Here is a 23,383-nt window from a genome sequence, read left to right as displayed (position 1 = left end):
AGAGTGAGTTACATTATGCTATTAGTTTGATAATGGTCTTTCCATACATGTAGCCCTTCTTATCCTTATTGGAGATCAGGCCACCCACAGCTGTCTCGTCATTAAACTTGACAATGGAGTTGCAGGGGTGAGCAATCTTATCCAGAAAGGGCCAGTGTGGGTGAACGGTTTTGTTCCAACCAAGCAGTTACACACCTGATCTCACTAATCAGAGTCTTTGGCGAGGAACTTAGGAGATACACTTGTGTAACTGCTTGGTTGGAACAAAAACCTGCACCCACACCGGCCCTTTCTGGATAAGATTGCCCACCCCTGTGTTAGAGTCTGAAGTGGCCACGCATTGGTATGTGCACAGTGAATACACAGGGGGGCTCAGGATGCAGCCTTGGGGGGGCAGAGAGTGAGGAGGGATGACATGGTGGCCCACTCATACCACCTGGGGTCTTCTTGTCAGGAAGTTGGGGATCCACCTGCACAGGGAGGGGTGTAGTTCTAGGTCTCTCAGTTTATTGACTTGTCAGGAGGGGATTATTGTGTTAAATGCTGAACTGTAATCGACTAACAGTATTCTAACATAAATTCCCCTCCTGTTGTCCCAAGTTGACTAGGACTGTGTGGAGCATGTAGGCCCCTGAACCCCAATAAGCAGCCCACGGGCTAGGTCCAGCCCACAACAGCCAAATGGCTGGCTCGTGCCGACCCATTGGCACTAACGCACCTGTCATACCATATGAAATAAAGTGTGCAACGTGAAATAAGATATGTGCTGCTCTACTTTATTTTTATCTCACCACACAACCGTACACTTGACCTATGCCATAGCGCACGTGTAGACATAAGACGTACTCTGCGCGCTCTACAGTCCTTGACTAGTGTGGTGGCAAACTTTGTGGTAAAAAGAAAATACAGTCTTGTCTCTCTGAATAAATTTAATTAAAAGAAAATGTGGTCTCGGTCCCACCAAGGCCAGAATGAGCACAGTATGTGGTCTCAGTATCGCCAAGGCCAGAATGAGCACAGAGCATTAGATACATGATTTTTTTTTTTTTATAAGATGAGACAAACGACTTGCATATCAACCAATAAATGTCAGGGACAGAGAGTCCTTGCAATAACAGTATCGAAGCCATGGCATCATTACATGTGCTGTAGCTTTTACCATCTTTAGTACAATTGATCCCTGTATTTGAATGGATGACATACGTGATAGAGCAGTTACCTGTGAAATTACCTGCGTCCCGTGGGGTGCTACCATCTTCTAATCTAGTGTTGTTAGCTATGCCATCAGTGATACTACCGACAGTGTGATTAAAAACATTCAAAAGTCGCTGTTGGCCAAATGGGAGGTGCCCAATGTGGGACAGGTCCCCCAGTAGGTTCGACTGGTGGGCAATTTTATTTGATGAAATTGCCCAAGTTGCTGGCACTAGGTCTTCCACTAAATCCTCTGGCCACCATACAGTACCAGGGACACGTGACATTAAATGATAGGCTGGACTGAGCACATGACTCGGCTGTATATGACAGTGGAACCACGCACAGTTGTGGTTGAGCTGACATACATGCCCAGCATGAATCACTTGACACTTGTTTCTCGTGCTTGGCACGTTGCCACCACAAATTCTGTTGTATCAGATACTGCTGCTGACACTCTTTCAAGATGAGCGATGGATTGTGTACTGGGTTTGCTACCTCTGTTGACATGACTCAGTGTCATCAACAATATTATGCACAGATGTCAATCTTGTGGTGTCCTCTCTATCGCCATTCTCACTCTATTAGAGTGTCTGGTGTCACTGTGGTGTCGTCTAGGAGATTGGGTACTCTTTTACAGTGGCTGGCGTGTATCCACGCTGCCCTCTCGGCAACCTTGACTGCCATTTCTGTTGTCAGCAACACCTGGTATGGTCCCAACCGCCTCGGTTTGTTCCAAGCCTTTCATCTGTGGTCCTTCACCACTACCCAGTCTCTGGGCTGCAGGTCGTGTAATGGTCCCTCTGCCAGTTCTGGTAGGGCTGCTTTGACCTGCTTATGAACATCAGAAAACAGAGGACAGGTTTGCACAATAACGCAACATTTCATCCTCACAATGACTGGTGTGGGGAAGGTGTCTTTGGGCTGGCCCAATTCCTGTGTTAAATGCACTTCCAAATAATATTTCAAATGGACTTAACCCATTATTTTATCTTACCCTTGCCCTCATGTACATTAGGACAAGAGGAAGAGCCTTTGTCCACGATAGTCCTGTCTCTGCAACATTTAGCAAAGTTATTTTTTAGAGTGCCATTCTCTCTCTCTCTGTTGCTCCTCCACTAGCTGGGTGATAGGCACAGTGTTGTTTCATATCTGTGCCTAAATAATCTCCCACACTCCTGAGGGCAGCGTTCACAAATGGTGTGCCGTTATCGCTGCTTATTTTGCTTGGAATTCCCCAGCGAGGAATAAATTCCCCGATTAACACTTTAGACACTGCACTTGCATCTTGCTTTGAGGTTGAAAAAGCTTCCACCCATTTGGAAAACATACCTACTATTACCAAAGAACTTTTTTCCCTTCGCTTGGCGTTAGTTCAGTGAAATCCATTTGAAGATGATCAAATGGTTTGTGCGGTTGTGGGTGGCGTCCTTGATTTACCTGGAGGCCATGGCCCACGTTGTTTGTTGCACAAGTAACAGTTTTGACAAAAGGTTTGAGAATAATTTGAGAAGCCTTTTGTATACCACACTTTGTTCAATGTAGCACACAACCCCCGCCTTTGATACGTGGTCTTTTCCATGTGTCAACTTAGCATAGTAAGGGAAAAAACATTTAGGTAAACAGTGCTTGTCTTCTGGCCCGTGCCAGACACCTTCTACCTTTCGCCACCCTACTTTTTACCATTGCAGTATTTCTGACTTTCCTGCTCTACTTTGCATGTTTTTTAGGTCTGTTGTTGGAGTTTGTACAGCAGTGTTCACCATCTGAGTCTCGGATGAAAAATTCTGCGCAGCTGCATTAGCAGCCGCATCCGCCTTAGCAGCCGCATCCGCCTGCACATTTCCTGCAGAGACAGAGTCTTTTCCATTAGTGTGAGCATCACATTTAATAACTGCAATTGCTTTCGTTAACCACCGCGTGTAGCAGATCTGACCCTTGTTCATGGTGGGCTTCAGGTTTGCCTGATGCTGTTAGAAATTTTCTGTATTTCCACAGAGTGCCAAAATAAAAAAAGCTGATGCTGAGCTAACAGATTTGCTAACCGTCCATAGGTGCTAACATTAACTTTTCTTTCACATTACCAAGTGACTGACTGACCTATCTGGGTGCGTTTTGAGGTGCCTGATAAAATGTGATATGGTCGATCCAGCAGCCTTTATTTTGATACCACACATCTTGCATTTAGTCATTCTTTTGTTTGGGCTTTGTGTGAAGACGTTACAGCCAAAGGTTATCACAAATGGCGCAGCAACTGCAGGTGTGCTTGCCATGGTCACTGCAGCTTACAGTCATCTGTGGCCACGTGCATGTATGAAGTTACGCATGATAATTAGGGAGGGGAAGACATTCACCCCGTCAAGACATTTCCGTAATGTTAAAGCGGCAAAAAATAAAGATTGTTCACAAGTCCCAAATCTCGAGTCCGAGTTGAGTCTCAATTCTTTTGAGGAAGAGTCTCAAGTCAAGTCTCAAGTCATTGTGTGTGTGACTTAAGTGCAACTTGAGTCTAAGTCGCAAACTCGAGTCCCCATCTCTGATACACAGTAACTAGAGAAATGACCTTGGTGGGTTGTGAGCTGGAAGACGTGAGATGAGGAGGAGAAGAATACACAGCTGCCCCATAAGAGAGACTGTACTGTACTGATCGGCATGCACTTAAGTATCTATGTTTGGTGCATCTGTTCATGAACATACTAAAGTGTGACAATACTGTAAGAGATTTTTGTCTTGCTCCTCATGAAATGTCAGAGTGGAATTCAGTAATTACCATGACACATGTTACTTTTTGTGTGATATCATGTCTCACTGATATGTTAAAAAGAAAAGCTGGTGCTGCTTTAACTTTCAGCTTATTGCTTGGGTTTACTGGTGTATGTGTGTCGGCCCTGTGATGGCCTGGCGGCCTGTCCAGGGTGTTTCCCCGCCTGCTGCCCAATGATTGCTGGGATAGGCTCCAGCATCCCCGCAACCCTGAGAGCAGGATAAGTGGTTTGGATAATGAATGAATAATGGATCATGTCTCATCTAAATCATCTTAATCTGCAATTACAAGGCAAGGACCACGCTGTTGCGGACATGTACGAGGCGGTTGAAGCGTTCTGTTCAAAGCTGAACCTTTTGGAGAGAGACATTCGCAGGAGAAAGCTGGCCTTTCCACATCTGTAGGAGCATTGCGAGAAGAACAAAATATGGGAGGATCCAGCGATGAATTATTCTGTGACGAGCCTGGCAGAAAACTTCAAGGAACAGTTTGATACCTCCCCTAAAATCTCAGGTGACATCCTCCTTTTCCTGAGACAGCCGTTCTCAATTTTGGCTGATGGCCAGTGGACTGCAGAGGCCAGAAGAGTGGTACCTTCCATAGATGAGGCAACTCTTCAGATGGAGGTCTTGGAGATGGGAATATCTGAATTGCTCAAAGCACAACACAAGGACATTGGGGTGAGTGACTTTTGGATCAACATGGTTCCCCAAGCTCGATTCAAAAATATGAGAGCTGTTGCAATGGTCCTACTCATAATTTCCCCCTCAGTGTACATATGTGAGTCATCGTTTTCTTTAATGAACTCAATCAAGAACCAGGAAAGAAACAGACTCTCTAGTGCACATCTTGGCCAGTGCCTCAGGATTGCCACAACTGAATACAGGCCCAACATCAGAAGGATTGCCTTATCCCATTGCTCTCACTTCTCTCACTGATTGGTGAATGAACATCCCATTTCTTTTTTTTGTCCATAATTAAATGGTTGGTTTTGGACTTATTTTGTTTCAAGAATGCTTTTTTTTTTTCATGTGTGACCCTCAACACAGACTTTAAGAATCCCAGGCCTAAATTATTACCACTACAACTACTGCTGCTACTACTAATAATAATAATAATGATAGTGATCATAATAGCAGCAACAACAACATCTGCACATAAAACAACTTCTGCTGGCACAACGGGGGGGGGGGGGGGCACTGACGTTTTGGTCCTTGGCTTGGCATGCATGACATGATTTGGCCCTTGGGGAATACTAAATGGGTAACCCTGATGTAGGCTATGGCGTTGTCTGTGGATCTGTTGGGGCAATATGTGAATTGCAGAGGGTCCAGGGTGACAGGTAAGCAGAGGGTGATGAAGCCTTTGATCAGCATCTCAAAGCACTCCATCACCACAGAGGTCAGGGCTATTGGGCGATAGTCATTTAAATAGATGGGTTGGGGTTTCTTCGGGACAGGGACTACAGTTGACTATTTAAAATGTGGGAATAATGGACTGGCAGAGGGACAGTTTGGATATAACAGTGAACACAGGTGTCCGATGCTGCTGTCTCTCTTCATCTTTGTGCTGTTTTTTCTTTATGAAATAGTTTTCCGTACTCATATCTGCTGACAGTAAATACATGAAAAATTAATATTCTAATCTTAGTTGAAGTTTGTCTTTCTAATTGTGCTAAGAAAAATTCTAATCTTTCTTACAAATAGCTTCATAGGGGGGCTAGGAGCAGCAACTATGCTGCAGCAGTTCACAAGGGCATGCTTTTACACATACAAGTCGAAACAACTACAAAAGTTGAAAATGATTACAAAATTATCACAAAAGGAGAACATCTTCTTCGAATACAGGGATCACCTGCAAAAATTCAACAAATTGTGCTGATGTCTCTCTTTTTCTCTGCAGATCACATACAGTTGTATATATCCCCTCTCTTGCATATGCTGAGCATGTAGAAGCAGAAAGAACAGGGATGGGAAGGATAGAGCTAGGGAGATTGCCCTTTACTTAATTGTCTGGGCTAATTGATTAGAAAAATTGAAAATTGTTCAAATGTAATTTCCAAATTACCTGGGCAGCTATTAACACAAGAACAACCAGGATCTCATGCCTACCTAAAACAACCATGGGTGGTCAAAATGACTGCCGGTTTTTAAACTGTATATTCTGTCAAGATAAATACCCAATTGAGATATTAATGCATTGCATATGTTAGTATGTCTGTTAGGAAACGACTGACACCAAAATCAACATTTTAACAACTATAATACTCTTTAAAAATTTCAAACTTCAGAGAGACATGGTCGAACTTGAATAGCAAAATTGAAAAAGTGAAAATATTACCTGAAAAACAAAACAGAAAACACATATTGCTAATCTAACAAACGTAACAAGGCCTATAAAACGTGAAATGTAAAAAAAAAAGTTTTTAAAATGAATAAGTATTGCAACAGTCCCAAACAATGACAGAAACTTAAAAACTTGTAGAACGACCATGACCGCCCATGGTTTTTAAACTCTATTATGTCAAGATAAATACCCAATTGAGATATTAATGCATCACATATGTTAGTATGTCTCTTAAGCTACTGACACTAAAATTAACATTTTAACAACTTTTAATACTATTTTTCAAACAATTTAAAATGGCCACTGTCCAACACCTGTAAGTACTGCAATGCCTCAGTGGTAGTCATGGTGCATCTGAAACGGCGTCTGTAACCAGACATGTTAGCAATAATCAAAAATCAAATTTAGATTATTTCTCTGCACTGGAGAATGCTATTTTTTAATTTTTTTTTTCGAGGACAGAGCAATGAACTTCGCGAAGGAAATGATGCGACCAAAACACGTCATAAATAGTGACCTGACACACACAATCACGTGCAAATTACGAGCGGTGACCACTCATGGTTGGTTTAGGTAGATCTTATCGTAACTTTTTTTTATTGTGCAGTTGATCTAAAACTCGTTTTAAATGCAAATATATGTAATTTTAGGAGAATTCAGGGAGCGGCAGGTCTGTATCTTTTTTTTTTTCCTCACAAAATTATTAAACTTTGATAATCCAAAATGGTCATAATGACCGACTTGGTCGTTCTATAGTTGAGCAACCACCCCCCCACCCCCCCAGAAAAAAAATGTGTACATTGCTTTAGGGATACATGAAATTATCTACAGGGATTAGAAGAGTGATGGGGCCTTCTACTCTGGCAATTGTCTTTTTCTCTCCAGCCAAGTGCAGCTCATCATTTCTAGTTAGAAATTAAACAGTCAATTGTGGCTGTCGAACAGCACTAGCAGGGTGTTATCCAAAGCATATTTCATTCCTGATTACATGGACTTATTGATTTTTGTGTTTGTTTGATTGTTCACACTTTCTAGGTTTGTCACCCGATTGGTACAATCGTAAAATGGCAGCACTGAGCACTGAAATGTGTAACAGTTTGGTGAAGATGTATCCCCAGTTCCACGGCTGTAAGAACAACATGGCAGCTTTTGTTCTGGAGCAAGGTACATTTCTGCAAACATTGAATATTTCAGTGTGATCATTTAATTTTGTTGAAAAAAGCCTCTCGTTTTGTTTTTCTCTTTTGTATGGACTTGTTGATATTTTCAAATCGTTACAAATTGGTTATGTTATCATCAATATGTGGTGATTAAGGTTGTCAGTAGTGGTAACTTTTTTGGGACGGTGTTGCTTACACTTTAATTTTGATAATCTGTGCTGCTGCCTTTTGCCATTGGGAGGGTTTTTTGGCTTTCCTGATTGTGCATTACATTGAACGCTCTCCCTACCTACCATTGGTGAAAATTGCTTGTTGCCAACCTTCTCTCTCAAAGTTAACATATCCACATTTTTGTCCCTCTTCAGCATTGGGCCAAAATGCTGTCAGGCCAGAGAAATAGCGTTTATTTCTGCAACTAAATCCTCTGTCATCATGCTTCATAACTCCCAAGAATTTAGAAACACTGTTGTTTGGGTGAGACTACAGCGGAGTCAAGGTTATGTTATAATTTGATACCAGCAAGCACCATTGTGTGGTTGGAAAGTGACACCTGCTTTTAACTACATTCCAATGTATTAATGACTGACAGCATGTTAGATGTGTTGTTGCACATTTACTTATTTAGCTAAAGTAGTGCTATCCACATACACGTTGTAAATCTGTTTTTTTTGGGGGGGGGGTGGATTTTTTTTTTTTTCTCTCCAGTTGTACTTGGCCAATTACCCTATTTTCTGATCCGTCCCGGTCACTGCTCCAACCCCTCTGCCGTTCTGGGGAGGGCTGCATACTACCACATGTCTCCTCTGATACATGTGGAGTTGCCTTCCGCTTCTTTTCACCTGACAGTGAGGAGTTTCGCCAGGGGGATGTAGCACGTGGGAGGATCACACTATTCCCCCCAGTTACCCCTCCCTTCTGAGCAGGTGCCCTGACCAACCAAAAGAGGTGCTAGTGCAGCAACCAGGACACATACCCACATCTGGCTTCCCACCCGCAGACATGGCCAATTGTGTCTGTAGGGATGCCCTACCAAGCTGTTGCCTACCAATACAGGCATTCGAACCAGCAATCCCTGTGTTGATGGGCAACAGAATAGACTGCCACACCATCCAGACAGCTACACTTTGTAGTTCTAAAATCATAAAATCAATTGTGTAGGGTTTTTACATCTGGTGTTGCTTTCATACAGAAGGCATTGGTCACTATTACTCGTATCACATTTACAAAAATATCAGAATGGAGGAAAAAGTTAATATTTTTTACAGAATTGCTGGACACAGCTGGTAAGCCCTATAAGGATTTCACAGTGGTAGCTTTGGGAACTGGCCAGTTGAGCTGCAGCAATTGGCTACGCTACCATGGGAACATGGTCCATGACTGCCACTCCATTGTCATCGCTAGACGGGCCCTCAAAAGGTACTAACAAAGGGGGTAGATATCCACTGTAAACCAAGGAAACATTCATTTGCATGTGCAGTTTGGATGTGTGTAGTGCATTGCTGTTCCCTGTCATGTAAATGCATTAATTTATACTGCATGAAAAAACAAACACCGCTAATAATAATGGCTGAACTTTAGCCTTTGACCACTTTGTTGAGCCCGTAACAACCATCTGAATTTTTGGATTGTTTTGTTCATTCACTCTTGCCATTATAATTGGACAGAGTGTCATAAAGTCATTATAATTGGACAGAGTGTCAAAGTTGCCTGTATTATAATTAATTTATTCCAACATCTTTTCAGGTACTTGTTCAAGCAACTTCTGCTCTACTTCGACCCTGATCCCAAGTCCAAGGAACACTGTATCTTAGAGTGTAGCGGAGACACCCACCAACTCCACCTCAGACCAAAAGTCAAGCTGCATGTCTACACAAATCAGATCCCAGAAGGAGCTGCAAGGGGCTTCTGTTTCACGTATCACATATTTTTCCCTCTTTGAATTACATGAATTTCCATACTTGTTAACTGTACTTTTTTTAGGTAGTATAGCAGAGTGAAATGTTTGACTCCAAAAAAAGAGGTCTAATTCTTTGAAAGAACTGCTATGAAATGTGTGGTGTCTTAAAAGCAAACCACAGTATGCCGTAATGTTATTGTTATTGGTTCTCTCAAATATTTGCTTGTATTGTGAAATAATTAAGACTACATGATTTAGACTGTGAATAATGATTATGGATAATGTAAGTTACTGAAGGTCTCAGAAAACTTGCATTCCAGATCAGTTATTTCAAATGATGGAGAGAAAAAAAATCAACCTCCTGAATCTTTCAAATATTGACCAAATAATATATGGCTACTTTTTTGAAATTGTGTATAATGTGGATTGTAACAGAACTTTTGGGGCTCTATTTTTGTGCTGGGAGAAGGCGGTAGGATAGAAATAATTTACTGCCATCAGATGACATATATCCAGTTAACCGAGGAGGAATGCAGACAAAAGCTGCACCTCTCCCAGGCAATTTTGAATCATGGTGACTCCTCACCTCCCGGACAAACAAATCAGTTTCCTCTTGTATAAAATTTGTCAGGTGGACTCCTCCCTTCATCCCATCCCATAATGACAATGTGCTGTAGCACTTCACATTTAAAGGGTGTGAGAGAATCTGATTTGATTTGCCAAGTCGGATCCCACCTGATCTCTGCTTGCTTAGAATGCATTCATCCAAATCCAAACGCCTATAAACTGTACCGTGCTGCACCAGGGTTACACTTGAGTCTCTGGTCACCAAATTACCAAAAATATATTGGGCATGCCCACATATGCCAGCACCTTATGTTTGCCAAAGAAAGTTGAATCAGTTTATCTGGATACAATGTTTATTGAGAGAAACGTTTCATCACTCATCTAAGTGACCTCTTCAGTCTCAACTGACTGCAGGTATCCCCACCCTTATAAACGATACAGTGGCATAACGACTGAAACCAACGACCAGTTTCATATGCAAATATGGGCGTGACCATTAACTAGATTTACAATGGCCATATGTACTATTCACACAGGATTGGGGAATGTTTGCAATCACAGCATTGTAAGATGGTGAAAGATGTACTCTTAGCCCCCCCCCCCCCGCTCGGTTCCTGGATGGTGGTTCCCCCCATAGATGGCCTCTTTGACTCCCCCATTCAAACCAGCGTTCCTATCAAGGATGTGCGCCTCGAAAGAGTGGCCACTGGGCTGTAGATGGGTGTAGACTGCGGAGTCCTGGCCTGACGTATTAACTCTCCTGTGTTGTGCCATTCAACTCAACTCAAAACTTTATTGCAGACTCGGGGTGCATAACAGACAAAGACAAAGTAAAAAAATAAAATAAAGCCATAAAAGATAAGAACCATCGGTAAAAGATTAACCCAAGACAATACATAATAATACATACAATACAATACATAAAGTATTGTCTTGGCAATTATTGTAGCATATTGACAATACATAAAGTAAAAAACCTAAGACAATACATAAAGTAAACACAATAAAATAACATAAAAGGAACAAATCAGTGTTACAAGGAGGCAGCTATACCAAGGATCCCACTGCCGGGATTGGTAGTGTGTGGCACTGAATCTCATATTTGTTAAACTCGTTGAGCCGGCAAAAAATTCTATGACATTCAGATAAATCTATGACATTTCTTAGAAGAGCCTGAAAAGTATTGACTCCTACAGCCACAAACATTTCACTTGCACTACACCATCTAGGTCTCTTTAGTAGTATTCTCATAGCATCATTATAAGCTACTCGAAGCCTCTTTATGCTTGCTTTTTTTTGTAGTTTGACCACAGGTGTGCAGTATAAAGTGGTGTACAATATGCTCTGAACAAAGACCTCTTCACACCATCTCAGCACATACCAAACTTGCATGAGAGTGTTTGCTTGTGCATACATCATACGGCATTGTCTATATGTATCATCGTCTGTCACTTGGTCAGTAATATAATGTCCAAGATATGTTACCTTATTACATACCTCAAGATTATTATCAGACAATTTAAAATCAGGAAATTTTAGACAATTGTCCTGTTTGGTTCTGCAGGTCATGACAATACTCTTACTAGCATTGTACTACCATTCTCTTGGCCAGCATCTGTTTAGTTTCCCCAATGTATAAGTCACGACAATTCTCCTGGTGCTTAACAGCGTACACTATATTGCTCTGTTTTTGCCGGGGGACCTGATCCTTGGTGTGGACCAATTTCTGGTGCAGTGTATTTTGGATTTTTTCTCCCAGATTGTATCTGGCCAATTACCCGACTCTTCCGAGCCGTCCCGGTCACTGCTCCACCCCCTCTGCCAATCAGGGGAAGGCTGCAGACTACCACATGCCTCCTCCAATACATGTGGAGTCGCCAGCTGCTTCTTTTCACCTGACAGTGAGCAGTTTCACCAGGGGGACATAGCGTGTGGAAGGATCACGCTATTCCCCCCAATTCCCCCTCCCCCCTGAACAGGCGCCCTGACCGACCAGAGGCGCTAGTGCAGCAACCAGGACACATACCCACATCCGGCTTCCCACCCGCAGACATGGCCAATTGTGTGTAGGGACGCCCAACCAAGCTGGAGGTACATGGGAATTCGAACTGGCGATCCCTGTGTTGGTAGGCAACAGAATAGACCGCTACGCTGCCCGGACGCCCTGCACAGCGTATTTTGGGGTTTGAAAGCAACTGAGACGCGGTGTTTGGAAAATACACATCTCAACTTTTCCGACACTTCCGCCACATACGGAATCAACACTGGTTTACGCTTAGGCAGCTGTTGTCCTTTCTCTCTTCGATTGGCTGGTGCACTGTTTGGGCATGCATAAAGACACCTTGTGCTTGCGTTTGCATTTGCTCCCAGTTATACAAAAATGGAGCCCTTGATGCCACAGTTGTTTGAATGCTCCTGACTTATCACACCCCTTATTATGATCAATTTCAGAAATGATGGGAATAATGCTACTTCTGATGATGACATTAATATCAGTAGTATTTACTGCACAAAGATATTTTACTTGAGAAGAGTGTCAGCTCCATAGTTAAAATATAATCCTATATTCTGTGTAGGCGTGATGTGAAACAGATGTTTACCAGTCTGGAGCTGAAGTACCATTATGATGAAGAGCTCATCACTGCAACCTCACTTAAACCAAGTGTCTGGGGTGCCAAGGTCTGCTGTATGTCTGCCAGTGACAAGTTGTGCCGCTGGGCTGTCACCGGGGTCCAGGGTGCACCATTGAGCCACTTCATCCAGCCGCTCTACATCACCAGCATGGTGTTCGGTAAAGAAAAAGAAAAAACCTGAGCTAATTTAGAGATTTTGCATTTGAATTTTGCAGAAAATAAGGAGAGTTTGAAGTTTATAAAAAGGAGTTTTATTTATATAATGTTAAAAATATATATCAAAGGGAAATCTGATCACCTAGCGGAATCGGCTTTTACAGTTGTGTACTAAATCTCAGTATGATAAGTACACTGTAAATTCTAACAAGTTAAGTTTACTTTTTAAAAAAAAGTAGGAAACCGATTACTTTGGTAAAAGTAAGTAAATAAACTTGTCAAGTTATGTGAAATTATTTTATGTGAAATGATTTCACATAACTTGACAATGAGGTTGATTTACTTTCTTTTCCCAAGGTAATCGGTTTCCTAGTTTTTTTAAGTAAACTTGTTAGAATTTACAGTGTAATAAATAACATTTGAAAAAAGAGCATGTGTACTATTTACTCATAAACAAACTTGAAAAAATTGTCCAAATACGACTTGAATTTGAAGTGACGTTACTTGAATGCTGTTTCTCCTCTTTTCCACCTTAAAGCTATATTCCTTAAGACTGGTAGTTTGTTTAATTTGCTCACGTCTATGGTGATGTTTTTGGTGTTTGACCTGTGAAAATTCAAGAGAATGATTTGACACGAAACAGGCACTCATACGGTTTGTGTCAGTCACAGCATGTCTAACCAATAGTCAAGCCCCACATAGAAAAAAGAGAAAATATGCTTTCATCCCAGGTTGCTATTCAGGCTGTGAACACAATTCACCAGCTGAACTCTGTTCGTCCATTTTTTATGGATCATTTGTCTAGATCAAGTCCACTCAAAACACAAACACTATTTAGTAATTCAGTTTCTAATTGGCCTGCAATGCAGGCTACAGCATTCTTTCATTGTACCCAGGGCTCGAAATTAACTTTTTTCCTCAGTGTCCCACAACTGTCCCGAATTCTACTTTGTATTGTCCCGGATATAACCAACAGTGTCCCAAATTTTAATTCTTGTCGTCGCCCCCCCAATTATGCAGAATACATATAATTTGATCCTTTTTTGTCACTAATCGTCACACCATGGACTCTGGTCCACTATATAAGTTTAAAATACTTATTCTTTTATTAAACATATGAATATTAGTTTCAGGAGTTTCGGGAGTCGGCAGTCGTTTCGGGAGTCGGCAGTATTGGGGCTTGCATCAGGGGGCTGTTTATTCAACCACCTCAGCATTTCTTTCTTCTTCTTCTTTTAACTGTTGATGATGGTCTATTGCTCTGGCTCTATGAATGTTGCATTGGCGCGAGTCAAGCAGCAGCCACTGGCAGAGTGGATGACGTAGAATGCATTCTATGATTTGCACGAACAGGCGATTGACTGCCCTATCGTGAGGTGCCGCAAGAACGTAAGCCTTCTGTAGTTTCGTCGTTCACACGTTTTTATTAAATTATTCAAACGACAAAGTAACGTCTAGATACTCATAATTAATGACTTTGCAAATAACACCTATTTCGAAGTTTACTTTGACATTTTTTTCTCTGTCCCGGAATTGTCCCAGACAAAATATATTTGTGTCCCAGTAGGATTTTTTATGGTCCCCGGGACATCGTTAATTTCGAGCCCTGATTGTACCCATTGCATTCTTTCATTGTACCCATTCTGCAATCGAGTTTTTAATTTTGATATGATACTATGCTATAAGTCAGTGTTTCCCAAACTTTTTTTTCTGGGGACCCACTTTTTAAAAATGACAAACCATCGTGAGAGGAGCAAATTTGTGCATAAATGAATGTTCCTGACCATATTTACTGCCATTTCCTTATCACCTTATATTATCTTGAATAGGTAAACCAGCCATTTCGAAGCGATACATTTGATAAATCACAATTTATATATGAGAGTCATGTATAAATTGGATGATGAGATGAGAGATGATGATGAGATCATCAGGGATGAGAGTCAGCTTTGAGTCTAATCGATGTGTTGTGGTGGTTCAGAAACATGTTGAAGTCCTCCTTTGAGTAGGACCATACTCCCCAGATGTCATCCAGATATCTGTAGTAGTGAAGCAGTTTCTTTGTGCAGCAGGCCAGGGCCGAGGTTTTCCATTCAGCCATAAAATTGTTTGCATAGGCGGGGGTAAATTTCTTTCCCATGGCCATGCCTTTTATTTGTAAAAAGTACTCCCCGTTGAATTTGAAATCGTTTCTTGTCAGGTTGATTTCCAGTAGTTGTAGTAGTTCTTTGTTTGGTCTCTTTTTGGCCGGATGCCTTTGGAATATGTTTTTTATTGTTTGGATGCCTTCCTGGATGTCAATGCTTGTGTATAGACTCTCAACAGCCATGGTGAATAAAATGGCATCCGAAGGAATGTGACGTGTCCTCATTTTGTTCAAGAAGTCTTAAGTCTTCTTAATGTAGCTGGGATGAATGGTGGAAAGAGGGTTTAGATAGTGGTCGAGGAACTGGGCCGTATGATAGTTCTCACTGCTGCAGTCTGACACAATAGGTCTGCCCAGCGGGATCTCGTATGGTTCGCTCCATTTGGCAGGGTCATTTTGGATCTTGGGTAACGTATAAAAATAGTCTGGCTCTGGGTTCAGAGCTGCCTAGTAAGTATGATTTTTGTTTTGCATTGATGAACTTTTTGTTGTATAGTGTCTGTACAATGCTTCTCACTAATGGGATAGTTCCAAGTATATGGGTTTCCTCAGTTTTAGGTAGTAATTGTTGTCCTCCGGTTGACTGTATCCTTCCCACAGATACTGTTCTTTGTCCATAACGACAATTGCACTCCTTTTGTCGGCCGGTCTGTCGGTTGTCAATGAGTTCTGACAAGGCTCTGTCTTCATCTGTGCTGAGGTTAGGTTTTACATGCTGTATGCGGAAGCTTTTGTCAAAATAATTCAAATTGGCCGCTATGAGGGTCACGATTTCCGCCGGCAGCGTGCTGTTAAGAGGAGTCCATTCTGACTTGGGAGTGAATGGCTGGGGCTCCGCATCTGTGCTGTCTTTGTAATATGCCGCTAGTTTCAGTCTTCTGTGGTATTGTTGAATGTCCCATCTGTTCTGTTCCATTATGGGTTTGTTTTACTTCCTGTAGTTGGAATGGATTTTATTCTTCTGTTCAGTAGGGTTAACTGTGGGGAGTTAGGTGAAAGTTTTTCGCTAGTACTACAACATTTTTATTCCCCTACTGTATTGGCAGGCTTGTGGGAACTTTTCATTTAATGGGAGCAGCCGAAAGTAGCATTAGGAGAGCAGCCGAAAGTAGTAGTAGTAGTATTAGAAAAATGCAAAGTAGATCTAGCACACTGTTCCACCCTTCCCTTGTCATTGGCAGGTCACATTAACTTAGTCAAAATGGTTGTCCTAGCCAAATTTCTCCACCTCTTCCAAAATATTCCAGTTTTCATTAAGAAAACCTTTTTCTACCACACTTGACCAGAACATAACAGCCTTTCTTTGGGGCAACAAATTAGATGAATTAAGAAATCGTTCCCTCAACATCCAGAAATATCAGGCGGCATGGCCCTTACAAACTTTACCCAGTATTACTGGGCTTGTAATATTCAAAAATTACTGTATTGTTCCAGCAATATAACCCAAGAGGACTTGTCGATATGGGCTCATTTGGAGATATCCTCTTCGACCTTATCTTTGAATTCCTTGATCTGCTCTCAACTTCCACTAAGTCACAATGTTAGTCCAATTCCTACTGTCACTCATACACTAAAAATTTGGTCCCAATTTAGAAAACATTGTGGCTTGCATAAATCTTCTACCCTATCGCCTGTTGCTCATAATCACTGATTCACTCCATCGTGTACCAATCCCACTTTTGAGACATGGTCCAATAAAAGAATCCAATCTCCAAGATACCTCTATTCAGATGGATTTTTTTTCCTTTTTCAGTTTTGCCAAGGAAATTTGACCTACCTAAATCCCACCTCTTTCATTATTTTCAAATTCGCCACTGTGTACAGAATCAGTTTCCAGAATTTCCAAACTGTCCCCCTAATTCACATATTGATCTAATTCTTGGACTTGATCCTAAGGTCAAAAGCTTGATTTCAATATTATATGAGAAGATCGGATGCATTAATCCTGAATCCCTTCTTAATCTGAAGACTGAATTGGAACAAGAACTGGGAATAGACATTTCTGAGGAGCAATGGGAAATCGCCCTCAAACGGGTTCTTTCATCTTTCATCTGCGCACATCATAGTCTGCAGCAATTCAAGACAATATACTGCACTTACTACACAAACGCTAGACTTGCGAAAATATTCCCAGATGTAAGCGATGCTTGCAACAGGTGCAGACAGTCCCCTGCTAACATGACCCATATGTTTTGGTCCTGTCCCAAACTGCATGACTATTGAACTAATATATTTAAATCCTTTGGGGAACTAACTGGCATACAAATTGCTCCCAGCCCACTTACAGCTACTTAATTCCAAAGAACGATAAGTTTAACTACACTCCTAGCTAAACATCCTATATTCCTCAAATGGAAACACATATACCCCCCCAACCTGTGACAATTGGATCAAAGAAGTTTACGTAATATCAAATTAGAAAAAAATCATGTCAGTATTTGTAATTCTGTTTAACTGAAAATTTATATTACAAAAATTTTTTTTTTTAAATCAGTGGACCAAGGCTAAAGATTTTTGTTACCGACATCATCCAAAGTAAAATGAATAAAAATCTGAAAAAGTTATGTTAATATTTGGAGTTGTTCAATAAATTCCTTTTTCAATACTGCCCAAAACAAAAAATATATATATACAGTGCACCCGGAAAGTATTCACACACCTTCAATTTCCGCACATTTTGTTATGTTACAGCCTTATTCCAAAATGGATTAAATTCCTTTTTTTTCTCATCAATCTCAACACAATACCCCATAATGACAAAGTGAAAAGGGTTTTGTAGAAATTTTTGCAAATTTATTAAAAATAAAAAAACTGAAATATTGCATGTACATAAGTATTCACACCCTTTACTCAGTACTTGGTTGAGGCACCCTTGGCAGCGATTACAGCCTCAAGTCTTCTTGGGTATGAAGCTACAAGCTTGGCACACCTATATTTGGGGTATTTCTCCCATTCTTCTCTGCAGATCCTCTCGAGCTCTGTAAGGTTAGATGGGAGCGTCGCTGCACAGCTATTTTCAGGTCTTTCCAGAGATGTTCAACGGGGTTCAAAATTATTATTCTTATTATCTTATGTAATTACTTTTTAATTATTTAATTATCTTATCCAAAATGACAAAAATGGCATAAAAACACTGATTCTATCGTTTTTGACCCACTTATGGAAGGGTGTAGGGTCAAATCACTCATGCAACTAAGGGTTAAGAAAAGAAAACCATGGTTGCTTGGACTGAACATTTTGTAGGACGTGTTAAAGGGAAAAAGGCACTTCACCTTGGAAGCAGTCGCAGCTAGCTTAACTTAATGAATGTTACTATATATACATTTACATATATATATATATATATATATATATATATATATATATATATATATATATATATGTGTGTGTGTGTGTGCAGTGCATCCGGAAAGTATTCACACCCCTTCACTTTCCCCACATTTTGTTATGTTACAGCCTTATTCCAAAATGGATTAAATTCCATTTTTTCCTCATCAATCTACACACAATACCCCATAATGACAAAGTGAAAAAGGTTTTGTAGAAATTTTTGCTAATTTATTAAAAATAAAAAACTGAAATATTGCATGTACATACGTATTCGCACCCTTTACTCAGTACTTGGTTGAGGCACCACTGGCAGCGATTACAGCCTCAAGTCTTCTTGGGTATGAAGCTACAAGCTTGACACACCTATATTTGGGGTATTTCTCCCATTCTTCTCTGCAGATCCTCTCGAGCTCTAAGGTTAGATGGGGAGCGTCGCTGCACAGCTATTTTCAGGTCTTTCCAGAGATGTTCAACGGGGTTCAAGTCTGGGCTCTGGCTGGGCCACTCAAGGACATTCACAGACTTGTCCCGAAGCCACTCCTTCGTTGTCTTGGCTGTGTGCTTAGGGTCGTTGTCGTGTTGAAAGGTAAACCTTCGCCCCAGTCTGAGGTCCTGAGTGCTTTGGAGCAGGTTTTCATCAAGGATCTCTCTGTACTTTGCTCCATTCATCTTTCCCTCGATCCCAACTAGTCTCCCAGTTCCTGCCACTGAAAAACATCCCCACAGCATGACGCTGCCACCACCATGCTTCACTGTAGGGATGGTATTAGCAAGGTGATGAGAGGTGCCTGGTTTCCTCCAGACGTGACGTTTGGCATTCAGGCCAAAGAGTTCAATCTTGTTTTCATCAGACCACAGAATCTTGTTTCTCATGGTCTGAGAGTCCTTTAGGTGCTTTCTGGCAAACTCCAAGCGGGCTGTCATGTGCCTTTTACTGAGCAGAGGCTTCCGTCTGGCCACTCTACCATAAAGGCCTGATTGGTGGAGTGCTGCAGAGATGGTTGTCCTTCTGGAAGGTTCTCCCATCTCCACAGAGGAACGCTGGAGCTCTGTCAGAGTGACCATCGGGTTCTTGGTCACCTCCCTGACCAAGGCCCTTCTCCCCCGATTGCTCAGTTTGGCTGGGCGGCCAGCTCTAAGAAGAGTCCTGGTAGATCCAAACTTCTTCCATTTACGAATGATGGAGACAACTGTGCTCTTCGGTACCTTCAAAGCTGTAGAAATTTTTTTTGTACCCTTCCCCAGATCTGTGCCTCGATACAATCCTGTCTCGGAGGTCCACAGACAATTCCTTTGACTTCATGGCTTGGTTTCTGCTCTGACATGCACTGTCAACAGTGGGACCTTGTATAGACAGGTGTGTGCCTTTCCAAATCATGTCCAATCAATTGAATTTACTACAGGTGGACTCCAATCAAGATGTAAAAACATCTCAAGGATGATCAGTGGAAACAGGATGAACCTGAGCTCAATTTTGAGTGTCATAGCAAAGGGTGTGAATACTTATGTACATGCAATATTCCAGTTTTTTATTTTTAATAAATTTGCGAAAAATTCTACAAAACCTTTTTCACTTTGTCATAGTGGGGTATTGTGTGTAGATTAATGAGAAAAAAAAGGAATTTAATCCATTTTGGAATACGGCTGTAACATAACAAAATGTGCGGAAAGTGAAGGGGTGTGAATACTTTCCGGATGCACTGTATATCATTGGGCCCATTGTGTGCTATTTACTTAAACTGAATATTATCTTTTAGGCCTACTCTAAATATCAAATTGTGCATATTAATTTTACTTACAACTTGCTAACGTGATAGGTTGGTCTGCTTGCTTTTTGGTATTGCATTCCAGTCCGCTGCACAAGAGGAGAGCGCAACGCGCATATCGGGTGCAGCGTGCAGTCTATTTCAGTGTTTTGTGTTATGGCGCAAACCGTGTGGTAAAAATACCAACGAGCTCCCTCATGTGGCTCAAACGTGTACTACAGATATGAATCAAATAAAAGACCGTGGAAGAAATTCAGCAAATTTTATTTGGCGACCCAAATAAAAGCTGTCGTGACCCACCTGGGGGTCGTGGCCCAGTCTCGGAATGACTGCTGTAAATGGGTTTCCCATCTGTGAAGAGAGGTTACCTCTGAAAATTCAGTTTGTTATAGTTGAATAATCGGGAGAACCTACTTTGATGTTTTTGAAACAGGAAGCAAAACGTACTCTGCTGAGAACATCTCTGACATTACCAACAAGCGACTGGGTGACGGATGGGAGGACCACTTGCCACCACCTCACAGAAAACAGGATATCCTCTTTTACTGTGTAAACCAAGTAGAAGCTGCCTCCTGTTCCCGCCCTGTGGACTTCAGTATCAACTGGTGCCTTGGGGACAAAAACATTGAAGTTCTGGACAGCAGGGATGGCTACATTAATCATGCGTAAGGTTCAAACGGCATCACATGAAATGCTCAGCACAGAGGAGCAGGACACACTGATCAATGAGTTTGTTTTTCTTCATTAAAATAGTTACAATTTTCAAACAGTTATATTCAAACAAGCCATGTTGCTTTACAAATACAGTGGATAAATCAGTGACTTTTACAGTTATAAGGATCCTGATTCCAAAAAAAAAAATCTGAACAAAAACTTACCTTGCAAGTAATGATTATGAACAGATGTACTTATTTGAAATAAGTTCAGCACCATTATTCTGAGAACATTGTATGTTCTGGAGGTAGTAGGCAACATAAATGAACAAATGTCAAAGTGAGACATTGGACCAGTCAAAACATAGCTGAGAGTCTCAACTATGCCACAGCAAATAAAAAACAAGGTATATGGTCATAGATTCAGTTAAGCTTTACTTGACCTGAGTAGCCAATAGAGTTGGTTTGCATAAATGTTCACAGTAATCTAGGGAGACTTAAAGTGACTACAACAGTATTACTACACTAAGGCATGGTGTATTACAAAAAAAAACGCTATTTGTGAAAATGTCATCTGTCAGTTGATTGCTAAAGAACTTTGTCTTCCAGCTCTCCATTTGTGAGTGGGACTGGTTTCTCCAGCAGACTTTGCAAGAGAGCCTTCTACAGCTATTTCCAACGTGTCGCACAGCTGAGTGACAATAGCTCTCTGCTTGTTCTACCAATTTACCGCAAGGTCAAGGTGTGGATTCAGTACTAAGGATTAAGTAAACCACAATACTCAGACAGGGTTCTGTGGCAATAAAATAAAATGTGTCATTGTGCGTTTAATATGAAAAGTGTGTAGCGGATGCTACATAGTATGTTGTTTTGTAAGTCACATTATATCACCGTTTTTTATGCTAAGTGATTGTGTTGAAAAAGGGAACTTAAAGTCAAACCTACTAATGCACTGTCGACATCTGGTAAACACCTTTGTTTTCTTTCAGATGGAAGCAAGCCTCTACCAGAAAGCCAAAGATCTTGTCAACAGGCAGTTTGACCACAACTTGGCAGGTACCTGGATTTCAAAATACCTGGTGGACTGCCATCAGCCCATGTACCCCACCACCCTCCCTGCATCTCCTACCAGCAAGGAGGCACGTTCGTGTTTTGCTGCTGTTGCACTGACTTCCTAAAGATTTTCATCACTGCTGATTTCGTTTTATTATGGTTAGCAATGTGCCATGTGTATGCAGTTTTTTTTTGTTTGTTTTTTTACCCAACGGTACACCAGCTGATTAACATAACAACCAGACAGGAGGGCTAATCAGTGAAATTAGCTGATGTAATGTTGTGTTTATTTGATTGCAGCAACAATAAAAATCAGATAGTGGGCTCTACTGGCCAAAAAAACAAGGGAATTGTGTGCTGTCGTAAAAGAGTTCTGTAATGCCATGAGCAGTACCTTATTAGTTCCACCTTAAATTTATATGTTTTGAAGGGCTTGTCAGTTAGGGGCCACTGGAGTGGCTAGTAATTTTAGCATGGTGGCTGTGGACCCCCTGGCGCCCTTGCTAAAACATAGAAATCTGAAAATAAAACACTTTTTCTGGACGGCAGTAGCTCGGAGGTAGAGCAGGACAAAGGGTGTGTTCTCACCCACTTTGTCACACTTAACAACATTAGGCAAAGGGACTGCTGATGGAAGCTAGCCTCTTAGCTAACTCGGGTACATTTACATTTGTTTCGAATGTTGATTTATGTACATTGTCCCTTCCTTAATAAACGTTAAAAAAATTTCTTCTTGTGTGAAACAGATTTGGCCTCGCTTCACACTCAGCTCTCCTGATGGCCGATTTTTGTCCAATACATACTTCAACTAAAAGTAAAGAAAATTAAACATGATTAAATAATCTAAAAAAATACAAAATATTCAAAGGTGTCACTGGATGGAAATACGCTTACTAGGTCATCCTGAAGAGGGCCCAAGTCTTTCTCCCACTTTGCACCTGACCAAGCATATAGCTGCTCCATCTGCCATTTAAATGTTGAGTAACAGTGATCCCGGAAAAACTTCCTCTCAGTTAGTGCATCTTTTGGAAACCAGCTGTTCTCAGTCATCGGCCTGCTGTTGGCTACACTATGTTGTTTGTGCGGTGGACCAGATACACACAGGTAGCTGATGAACATGAAAATCCAAACACTACGGCAGTTCTTAAAATGCTCAAATCATCACACATGTTGGGCACACACATGGGGCAGCATGGCTCAGGAAGTAGAGCAGGTCATCTAGTAATCGGAGGTCACTTGTTTGATTCCCAGCTCCTCCAGAGAGCATGTCAAAGTGTCCTTGAGCAAGACACTGAACCCCTAACTGCTCCTGATGAGCAGGTTGGTGCTTTGCATGGCAGCCTCCACCATCAGTGTGCGCGTGAATGCGTGGATGTGAGGCATACACTGTAAAGTACTTTGAGTGGTCAGTAGACTAGAAAAGCGCTTTATAAATGCAGTCCATTTACAATTTACATGACACCTACCATCACAGTCTGTTTTAAGTCACTAAAAACCTCTCGTCTTCATTTTCCCTCACATGCACAATTTATTATTCAAAGCTTTCACTTAGATTTTCTGGATCATGATCACTCTGAAAGAAATAAGCAGATATGTTTACTGCTATTATAACATTGATCAAATCAGTGAATCATACAAGAAAATTTCACAATTTTTAATATGTGGCTCACAACTTAATTGTCAAAGGAAAATAAAAATCGGTTGAGAATGGCAAAGTG

General features: G+C 41.3%; 1 protein-coding gene across 1 annotated transcript; it reads left to right on the top strand.

The window, feature by feature from the left end:
* Positions 1-4,401: 4,401 nt before the first annotated feature.
* adad2 (adenosine deaminase domain containing 2) lies at positions 4,402-21,790 on the top strand. Its single transcript, XM_056288362.1, has 9 exons — positions 4,402-4,471; positions 7,340-7,468; positions 8,730-8,880; positions 9,208-9,378; positions 12,380-12,395; positions 12,521-12,719; positions 20,393-20,624; positions 21,222-21,354; positions 21,602-21,790. The coding sequence occupies exons 1-9, from the start codon at positions 4,402-4,404 to the stop codon at positions 21,788-21,790; spliced, it is 1,290 nt and encodes a 429-aa protein (XP_056144337.1).
* The last annotated feature ends 1,593 nt before the right edge of the window (positions 21,791-23,383 follow it).

Source organism: Lampris incognitus, chromosome 10, assembly GCF_029633865.1.
Source record: "Lampris incognitus isolate fLamInc1 chromosome 10, fLamInc1.hap2, whole genome shotgun sequence".
NCBI classification, from domain to species: Eukaryota; Metazoa; Chordata; class Actinopteri; order Lampriformes; family Lampridae; genus Lampris; species Lampris incognitus.
The sequence above is the reverse complement of the archived record's forward strand: the minus strand, read 5'-3'. Positions and strand labels throughout refer to the sequence as shown.

Excerpts from the sequence above, each read along its gene's own strand:
- adad2 (XM_056288362.1), top strand. The coding sequence starts at position 4,402 with ATGAATTATTCTGTGACGAGCCTGGCAGAAAACTTCAAGGAACAGTTT. Across the intron at positions 7,469-8,729 it reads AGCTTTTGTTCTGGAGCAAG|AATTGCTGGACACAGCTGGT; the intron begins GTACATTTCTGC and ends TATTTTTTACAG. Across the intron at positions 20,625-21,221 it reads GATGGCTACATTAATCATGC|CTCTCCATTTGTGAGTGGGA; the intron begins GTAAGGTTCAAA and ends TTTGTCTTCCAG.